The sequence below is a fragment of the Anopheles coluzzii genome, chromosome 2 (genome assembly GCF_943734685.1).
Source record: "Anopheles coluzzii chromosome 2, AcolN3, whole genome shotgun sequence".
Classification (NCBI taxonomy): Eukaryota; Metazoa; Arthropoda; class Insecta; order Diptera; family Culicidae; genus Anopheles; species Anopheles coluzzii.
This window is the reverse complement of record NC_064670.1, coordinates 77,793,518-77,804,360: the sequence shown is the minus strand read 5'-3', so window position 1 is coordinate 77,804,360 and position 10,843 is coordinate 77,793,518. Positions and strand designations below refer to the sequence as shown.

General features: G+C 44.4%; 1 protein-coding gene across 1 annotated transcript; it reads right to left on the bottom strand.

The window, feature by feature from the left end:
* Positions 1–8,691: 8,691 nt before the first annotated feature.
* Positions 8,692–9,198, bottom strand: LOC120959448 (6-phosphogluconate dehydrogenase, decarboxylating-like). Its single transcript, XM_049606188.1, has one exon. The coding sequence runs from the start codon at positions 9,161–9,163 to the stop codon at positions 8,978–8,980; it is 186 nt and encodes a 61-aa protein (XP_049462145.1). The 5' UTR covers positions 9,164–9,198; the 3' UTR covers positions 8,692–8,977.
* Between the last annotated feature and the right edge of the window lie 1,645 nt (positions 9,199–10,843).

The window sequence follows — 10,843 nt, the reverse complement described above, 5'->3', positions numbered from 1 at the left end:
CCACCGATCATCAGCCCGCTATGTTTTCTGTATGTCAACGAATTAAAATTATATTATCAAGGAGGGTTTCATAGCTAACTGAAGCAAGTGATAATTTGGTGGGATCGAAGGATCAGTTTTCCATCGCTTTCAATACATGCTAAGTTTAACGCTTTCACTTAATACATTGAGAAAACTTCCAAATTCTTTTGTGGTTTAGCTGCAGTGACTATATACATAGAATAATGAACAAAGCAATGCAGTTGTCATGGAGTAGTTTGCATAACTGTCAATCGGGGTACTCTTCATTCTATAGTTTTATTGTGTATAATTCCAATACTGATTTCAGTTCTGAAAGGGAAAATTTAAAAAAAAGTACAGTATCTTGATAACGATTGGCTACACGAGTAACATTTACACTCTGTTTTATCGACGCCACGAGAAAAAAACGTGAGATTCGTGCGGACGGCAAAATGTTCAGAGCACTGAATCTTTGAAAAATTATTGTATTATATTTACCTAATGTATTTTCATATTTGGATTGATTAGGTAAATTATTATCCTACCGGAACCTGCCTTCAACATTCATCTGTTTGCAAGTGTTAGGAAAAGGTAATAACAGAACAATATCAATTATTAAAAAATGTAACACTATTTAAATTATTTATTTTCTAGGGTGAAAGTATGTCTTCCAAGACTAGTAACATATGGCAACATTTTGAAGACCAAGGCAATACGGCCAAATGTCGCTATTGTTCCAAGGCGATTTCATTTTCCAACAAATCTAGTTCGAATCTGAAGCGACATATGAGATCTATGCACCATACTATTCCGATCGAGGGAAATGCTCCTACAGCTACTACTTCTTCAATACAATCGACAGATAGGGACGAAACTACGTTGCCTGCTGCAGGCCCGTCAAAAAAGCAGGGAGATCTTTTACGTTTCTTTGACGCAAATAAGCCGCTAACTATTGCTCAAAAAAGTGAGTTAGATGAAGCCTTACTTGAAATGATTTGCGACGAATGTTTACCTTTTAACATCGTAGAAGGAGAAAAGTTTAAAAAATTCGTACGTATGTTAAATCCCAAGTATGAGGTTCCTTCTCGTAAAACCCTTTCAAATGGTTTGCTTGAAAGCAATTATCAGCGAGAATTGGCAAAACTTACAGATTATTTGAGCAAAATAACATCATTAGCACTAACTTCTGACGGGTGGACCAATTCCAATAATACCAGCTTTATGGCTGTTACAGTTCATTATATAAACGATTAATCAAATCTCTGCTCCAATTTATTAGAATGTAGAGTTTCCGAACAAACATACGGCTGATAATATTGCCATTTGTTTAAAAAATGTAGCAGAAAAATTTAAAATCCACGATAAAATTCAGGCAGTTGTTACAGACAATGCAGCAAACATGAAAGCTGGAGTAAGCCAGACTAAATTTACTCATCTGCCATGTTAAAATTCAGGCAGTTGTTACAGACAATGCAGCAAACATGAAAGCTGGAGTAAGCCAGACTAAATTTACTCATCTGCCATGTTTTGCGCATACTCTCAACCTGATCGTGCAAAATGCTGTGCAAAAGTCGATCTCAGACACTGTAAAAAAATAAAAACAATTGTGAGATTTAAAAAAAATTGCACCGCAACCCATAAATTAGCCGAAGCGCAACAGAAACTGGGTTTCATTGTTTTAAAATTGAAGCAGGATGTGTTGACAAGATGGAATTCGACATATGACATGATCAACCGATTTCATAAGAACAAGATTCCAATTTTGTCATGTTTGGATAGCATGAAATATAAACATGATTTATCTACCAAAGATTGGTTGGTGATAGAACAAAGCGTTAAAGTGCTACAAACGTTTGATCACGTTACTAAAGTAATTTCAGCAGAAAAATCGGTAACAATATCTAAAATGGGCCACACCACACCCGCTGTCAAAATTAAATTAAAACGAAACTCTTTTGTTAACTTTTTATTGAAAGATAGCCGCGTTGCTTTTGTGCATGTAAAAATAAAATTCAGAACTGTAGAAAACTTTTACGAAGAAACTGTTTATGTTTGCTGATAACCTGTAAGTATTTAAATAAAGGATCAAAATGCGTAAAATTTAGATCGGTGTACAACTAATAAACCTTCATTTTTCAGCTGTATTTGAAGCTGCATTACTTATTTGAAGAACGTCAGCTGTTGTTCTGTACTGTTTGTTCGAGATTCGTCGTAAATTCTTCGCCTTTGTAACCTGTAAGATCAACTAAAACACATTTTATATCAATAAATAACCCCATAACTTTCATCTAAACGAAATGTGGAATATACTTATATTATCATTGCAGGTTACGATGAACGCTTCGAGTGTGGCAACTGCCGGATGTGGATGCGAGCAGGAATGTCATTGCAGAAGCCTGGCTGTTGAAAATAACAGGAAAATACATATATTGACAAATCTTGTCCTTATGCGCCTCGATGTGACAATAGCGAATAAACGCTCTCTTGTATCCTGAACCTCAACCGAGTAAGACGCCTTTCTAAAGCTCATCCGAAGCCCCTGTGCCAGTGTTAGGGAACCGTATAATCTCCCTAAAGTGGTCTAACTGCTCGGTCGCTTATCGCTGTGCTCCGCGTTTTTCCAAAAATATTTAAGTGTATTTTCTAACGTACCCAGTTAATACTCGTTCAACTGACTACCAAACTGCTTCCTGTTACTGTTGCGCGTTAGTGTGTTATTTCATTGACCCACGACTGTGTATTAACGTTTTTAATCCGGGTTAACGGTGGTGTGATCAAAACCGCACATAATTTCGCGATGGCGGCTATCTGTTTCGCGTGTGCTGTGTCACTGGATGCTGCCGACTGTATCGTCGGCTGTGCGTACTGTGAGGCTACTTTTCACCGCGGTTGTTGCAGGCTGCCTTCCGAGCTGATTGATGCGGTTCTGACTCACATCGATCTGCACTGGAGCTGCACTGGGTGCACCAATATCCTGAAAAATCCGCGCTGCCGATCAGTCAAAGAGATCGGGGCTCAGGTCGGTTTTCAAGCTGCTCTCACCTCAACTGTTGCGGCTGTGGGGAAGCTTATTGAACCGATTATCGCCGAGGTGCGCAGTGGATTTACTCTACTGCAAAATGCACCCATACCTCAGCTTTGCAATACCGATCCTCGGCCCGTTGCGGGTAGAAAGCGGCGGCGTATCATCGAGGATTCTATGTCCCCTGATGTCAACAAAAACGTAAACATTCGTCAAAATAACATGTTTGCAGCGTCATCGCCAAGCGCGTACACTAACACTACAGTCGGCATCCCACCCTCGTCTACGCTACCGGAAGAACTCATGGGAACCGATTCGCTATCGTCACCGCTTCGAGCAGCGTTTCCCCAGCCGGCCACAGACAGAATATGGATCCGACTATCTCGCTTGTCCACTGCCGTCACCGTGGAGCAAGTGGTCGCTTCTGTGAAACGCCGTTTAGCCACCGATGACGTCCTAGCATACTGCTTGCTGAGGAAGGGAGTCAGTGTTGACAGCGTAAACTGGCTTTCTTTCAAAGTGAGAGTACCGGCCGCCCTTCGTGACGCAGCACTCGCCCCATCGTCCTGGCCTGTCGGTATTGGTGTACGTGAATTTGTACAATCCCGTCAACGAGAGCATGGACACTCATCTTCACCAATCACCATCAAACACCGTTCTCTCACACGCACACCTGTTGTCATCGATCGCCGATCGATGCCTCGCACACCAACATCCACTGTCTATCACGCACCGGCACACGCATCAACTTCACAGGCTCAAACACTAACATCACCACAATTGGGAGAACACACGCTGAACGACACTACTCATGGTCCTAATTCAACACTCATTGACGGCCCGCTTTTAATTCGCCGCACTTCCAACACCAACTTACAACAGACCACACTTGACCGTTTCTTTCACGAATAGACGAACCTCTGTTAAGTCTGCACAAACACCTACCTGTTATGTTCCTGCTGCTAATGCGCTTCGCACTGCCCGTTCCACTGCCTCTGTTTACTATCAAAACGTGCGGGGACTGCGCACGAAGGTCGATGAGTTTCGCCTGTCGGTGTTGGAATCCAATTTCGATGTAATAGTGCTTACGGAAACCTGGCTCGATCCTAGTCTACCTTCGGCTTTGCTGTTTGACGATAGCTTCCGAGTCTACCGATGCGATCGTAGTGTTGACAACAGTACATGTTCCCGCGGTGGAGGTGTGTTGATTGCGTGCTCTCAGTCTCTGACGTCACGGGAGCACACAACGGTGCATCCATCACTTGAGCTAGTGTGCGTTATAATACAACTAGGCAATTCCCGACTATTCATCATTGCTGCATACCTCCCGCCTAGACTTGCCGCAAATGCTGCCACGCTCCGTGAAATCGAAAATTGCATTCGCTCATTATGCTCAACTATGCATCCCGGAGACGGTTTACTCCTGTTAGGAGACTTCAACCAACCTCTCGTCTCCTGGTCAGCCGCTCAGCATGATCCGGATTTGCCATTTCTGCATTATGAGCCACGTACGCGATCGGCTCTCTCCGCTCTGTTTATGGACGAGATGCATCATAGCGGACTCTTCCAGATCAATGGTCATCTTAACACCAGCGGACGCGTCTTAGACCTTGTGTTTGCAAATAATGCTGTTGCTTCTGTTTGCCTTCCGCTTGAACTTTGCCTCACCCCGCTGTTAGCAATTGACACCTATCACCCGGCGCTTGAGTTGGCCATCCCGCTACCACGAGAGGAATCAGCCGTTCCTGCGCTAACATCACGCCTTGACTACGCGCGGACGGACTTTAACAGGCTCCTGCCGATGATCGCCTCGTTCGCGAATGTCTTCGATTGTTCCCATTACGCCACTCTTGACCTCGCTGTGAAAGATTTTGAGCGGTTCATGTTGCAAGCCCTGAATGAATGCACGCCGGTGAAACGACCTAAACGAGGCCCCCCTTGGGGTGACAGAACGCTGCGCAGGCTCAAAACGGCTAAAGCTGCCGCGTATCGCGATTATTTGTTGCGTAGGTGTCCCGCTGCATTGCGCAACTATAACACTGCGCACTCTCTCTATCGGCGCTATAACAGGTTCCGCTACCTGGGGCACGTACGGCGTACGGTTTTGCGCTGCCGCGGCAATTCACGTGTACTGTGGAACTTCGCAAACAATCGTCGGAAATCCTCTGGTTTTCCTAGCTCCGTCAGTTACAACGGGCGCAACGGCAACAATCCGTCTGCTGTATGTGATATTTTTGCCTCGCGCTTTGCCGCCACCTTCCTTCCAGCTGTAACTGATGAGAGGCAGATAGCCGACGCATTATCAAACGTACCGGTGGATGCTATGGCCCCAAACTTGCCGATCATCGATGAGTATTCAGTCTCGAAAGCGATTGACAGGCTGAAATCTTCGTTTGCTCCAGGGCCTGACGGGATCCCGGCTTCCACGCTTAAGCGTTGTGGCACCACCATCGCGCCTATCCTGGCCTCGATTTTTCGCGACTCGCTGCGTTCGGGCATCTATCCTGCCTGCTGGAAAACTTCGTGGCTTGTTCCAGTGCACAAAAAGGGGGACAAATCAAATGCATGTAATTACCGTGGCATTACATCGCTTTGTGCCTGCGCTAAGGTCTTCGAGCTCCTGGTGTACGAACCTCTCCTCGCAGCTGCCTCGAACTACATTAGCACAGCTCAACATGGATTTGTCCCTCAGCGTTCAACCACCACCAACCTGGTTGAGTTCGTTAGCCTCTGCCACAGGACCATCGATGCCGGCTCGCAGATCGACGCAGTCTACACGGACATCAAGGCTGCCTTCGATAGCGTTCCGCACGCCTTGCTGCTCGCAAAGCTCGAAACGCTTGGTCTGCCTGTGCAGCTGCTGGCCTGGATGCGCTCCTATCTTACTGGTCGCACATACTGCGTGAAGATGGGACCCCATACGTCGCGCCGTATCGATGCTTCTTCTGGGGTGCCGCAGGGGAGTAATCTTGGACCGCTGCTGTTTGTCATTTTCCTGAATGACGTAACACGGTTGCTCCCTCCTGACGGCCACCTACTGTATGCAGACGACGCGAAGCTGTTCCTGCCTATCCGCGACCGGTCAGACCAACTCCGCCTTCAAGCCACTCTAAGTGCCTTCCAGTCATGGTGCTCTTTGAATGGTCTTGAATTGTGCGTCGAGAAGTGTGTTGTCGTTACGTTTGCGAGAAAGCGGTGCCCCTTAGTGTATGACTATGCGTTAAATGGATCTACCATTGGTCGCAAAAGCTGTGTCACGGATCTAGGAGTGCTCCTTGACGAAAAGTTGAGCTTCCACGACCAGCTAGAGCACGTTGTCACTAAGGGTAACCAATTGATCGGCTTACTAAAACAAATAGCACGAGACATCACTGACCCGATTTGCATCAAGACGCTATACTGTGCTTTGGTGCGACCAGTGTTAGAATACGCTTCTGTAGTATGGTGGCCTACAGCTGTTCGTCCCCTAGCTCGTTTAGAGTCGATCCAGCGCAAATTCACGCGGTTCGCTTTGCGCTCCTGGAGTGTCCAACTTGACTATGAGGGACGCTGTGCGTTGCTTGGCATCGAGACGCTGAAGCAGCGGAACTGCAACGCTCAGAGGCTGTTTGTCGCGGGACTTCTTGACAATCGGATCGACTCGCCCGCGCTTCTTTCGAGGCTCAACATGTATGTCCCGCCGAGATCGCTCCGAGCTAGATCGCTACTTGACGTGGAGGAACGCCGCACTCGCTTTGGCTCCTCTGATCCGTTTATTCGTATGTGCCGTGAGTTTAATGTCATTTGTGATCGTCATCAACCTGACATGTCGCGCACCGCATTGTTGAATAGTATTCGTGTCGTGCGACCTTTTACATGTTAATTATGTTACTTAAGACTAAGCGTGACAAATGAATGACCGTAATGTGACTATGTTATAATGAATTAATGTAAATGAATTCGCTACAAGTGGGCCACTTGCGGTCCGTTGAATTTTAATAAATAAATAACAAATAACAAATAACAAATCTAACAACAGATTTACATATGAAATTAGATGAACTTTTAGCAATGCAACGCCAACATCCAATTCAGCCTTTGGATACTGTTGCAGTTATAGTGCAAGAGGATGAAGCAGATGGGTTTGTCTTTGCCAAAATTAGTAACAAAAACGAGCTTGCCAAATTTGAGGCGGATTTGATGTTGACGGAGCGTTTTTCTTTTATAAAAACGTGGCTTCTTAAACAACTTAAGTCCGTAGGAAGCATACCAAGGATGCATGAAGCCCTGTACATAATTTTAAATAGAGTTTTTTTAATGGAGTGCTCGTGGAGTGGACTAGGAGTAGGACGTAAAAAAACAAAGGTAGAATTTAGGACAAATGTAAATATATTACGATTATTTAAGGAAATTGGAAATATACAGGACATAGCAGAGTTAGAAAATTTTTTTAGCAAGAAGCTCCGTAACGCTGGTTCTGCTGCCCAAAGAACCGGGGTCATTAAAAGCGTCAGTCGAGGGAAATTTACAAAAAAGAAGAAAGAGCGAAAAAAAATTGAAACTTTGTAAATATTGTAAATAATATGAATTATAGATTTAGTAGTTTTAATATAAATTTTAGTGATTTGTTTTCAAAGAAGACATATTTTGTGAATTAAATAATTTTATGAACTAGTTTAATTAAGTTGCTAATGTTTTCATTACTGTGGAAGTTGAATAAATTGGAAAATCACTAGTTTTATAAAAAAAAGTCTTACATGCTCTTTTTATGACTTTAATGGATTGAAGAATGTTGAAATGTAATAAGAGCTTCACATTAAAAGTCATATTTCCGCTACCGAAAACACGAAACTGTTAACGAACTGTCAGTGTCGCAAATAAAAGTAAAATTTACTAAAGAACTATGCGACAGTTAATTCAAAAATGCAGAAAAGGTTGTAACAAGCGTCGACTGTGACTGACTGAAAAATGCTGACTTGTTAAGTATGTTAGGATAATTAATTAGCACGATGCGATGCATCACACTTCAATTTAGTTTAAAATTATTTCCAGAAGTGGAACTTAATAAAGTTTATGCTTACTACCTTAATCAGTTTTATCAGTTTTTTACTACCATTACATAATGTAAAATTAATTGCTACTTTTCTCAAAATCTGACACCGTTATTGTCCAGTCTATTGAGTTGATTTAGCGAATACGTGTTACCACAAAAGGCTAGACCACTTACTTCTACAGGAACCCATCCATACATGACTTATACTACAACCTGAAAATACATAAAACATATTTGCATTAGAGCGTGTTTCGAATCGTGGTCTCCAAAGTGTACTTGTCTGACGATATAATTGTTTATGTGGTATACGTTCGAGAACATCATGAAATAGAAAGCACTAGCAAAAAACAACCCTCCCATTGTGGTGCACTGAACGATCATGTTCTTTAGGCCCAACAATTCGGTTATTTTAGTGCTTGTTTTCGCGGCAGTTGCGTGATGGCGTGTTCCTATAGTACAATGAACTATCATGTTTTCAGCCAAATATTTGTGCACTATCTATTTTCGTTCAGCTAGCCTAACGAGCTTAGCAAGTCACTGGCAGTCGCAAAGCAGCTGCAGAGCAATAGAATGGAGTACGCGTGGTAATATGTGGATTGCGCACAAAAGTTTTCCGAATCTTGCTGATAAACATGATTCAACCGCAGCGCCACATCAATTCAATACAATCGTAGTTTGGGGTCCATTTGTTTGGGATCCATCTCCGCTTCGCGCTGCAACACGAAGCCCTGCGCACACGATACCTTTCGTGCTGGGCCCGGCCGGTTGATTGCTGCCCTGAGCATGCTCATCTTTCAGAGCAGATAAGCAGCGGGAAAAGACCGCTCCATCAATTAGCATCACCGGAACGGCATGGCGCAGGGCGGCAACCGCCGACAATTTGCCCGTATCCTTGTGGCCAAGTCACGAATGAGCTCAAGCATCTATCCCTCAACGTCGCCGTTCAGAAAATCGTGCGGGATCTCGATCAGGAACGAATCCAATACGCCCTTGTTCCACACGTCGAACTCCTGTGCCATTTCTTTCCGTGTCATGCCCAGCGCCAGCATCAGGTGACACGCTGCGCAGATCAGTTGAATATCACCGTACTCGATGCCGTTGTGTACCATTTTCACCAAGTCCCCGGCACCGCCTATGACAATATCTTCACAATACGGATCACCGTTAGATTTGGCGCATATAGCCTACTGGGAGAAAGGTCACATACGTTACAAACTATTCAATTAAAACAAAGGAACATGTCTTACATCCGCGGAAAATGCGTCCGAGTGTGGGAAGGGTGGTAGCGAGCCCCTTTTTCTGCATCCCTTCACAGCTGCGGAGGGTATCGACTATTGACTATCCCCGCCAGGAACAGTTATGTCTCAAAAATCACACCCTAAAATGAAACAATCATCGAAATTAAACACAAGCACACCTTACCTCAGCGTCGGCATCGTGCGTGAAGGCTAGAAATTTCATCCGGATTTATTCCATGCTCTAAGCATTTTTTTTTCGCTTCCACCACAACTAAACCATACTTCCGTGGTTGATTTTATGTTTATTCTACAAAACAAAACGTTTTTAATGATATATATCATATAATTTGCATAAAATACTTACAAAACCACCGCACACGCGAACACTTGTTGTTTACATTTTAGCTTTACTCTCATTTGACATATCAAAAAGAGGGGTGGGAGGGGAAAGAAGGTGATGAGATCGAAGCGGCACGAAATGACCGTTGCAAAAACCGCATGCTCAGAACGCTAAGTCCCAGAAGAGGGAGATCGAGCTACGAATGTGACAGAGAGGGCATGAGAAAATGAGAGAATTTGAGTGCCATTGCCCCACGCAAACAATGAGACCCCAAATTTTGAGTGATTCAGGCCGAGGGGTATGAGGAAGCTTGAGGAAGCAAGGAGAAGCGCGCTGCGATGAGAGTTCGCATTCTGTTTTACACGCGCGCTTCACTAACACCAATACAAATACCGTGCTTTGACGAGCCGTCTGTGAATGTGTGTGTGTCTTCTTTCAGCGAGCTCAACTTGGAGCTGCTCGTCACATCGTGTTGTCTCGCTTACACTACAGCATCGAACCATCGCTCCGTATGTCCCCCCCTCCTACGCGTGCAAAACCACCAGTACAGCGCGACGCTTTGCCGGAGATGGTTGTGCGTGCTTTGTTCAAAGTCCCGCGCGCAGTGTTTGTGCATTGATACGCATTTCGTTATAAGTCTCGTGCGCCGGTGTGTTTTGGTGAAGTGTGCAGTGAATAAACAGTGTGCACAGACGCACATGCAGTGCGTGGATCCACAGGTAAGAATTTGCTGAACAGAGTCAACGCAGATTGTCGACAAGTTTCCCGCAGCCTGGCTCGACCCGGTATGACGTCATTGGATTCTAAATGTGTACTTTAGTGTGTATTTTATGTTTCAATAAAGTGTTGAATGTAATAAAAAATGACAGTGTTTGTGTTTAGTTTTAGAATAAGTGCATGAAAGAAAACGAAAAACGAAAGAAACAACTATCTTTACATGTGTTGGTAGCATGGCTCGAAAGAACACATTGAGAACTGCAGAGCGCACCGTGCGTTACGGGTGGGGAGGGGGAGGGCTCGCGCGAGGGTGTAACTCATTCGTCGAAGAGACACTGTATTTCGACAGCGTCACTCAAATCACTCAAAAAATACACTCATTTTGCCGGACGGGTCGGGAGGGTCCCGTCCGGTAAAATGAGTGTATTTTTTGAGTGATTTGATTACCGTCCCCCGTTAGCAGTTACTCTTAGAGGAATGAGTTACACCCTCGC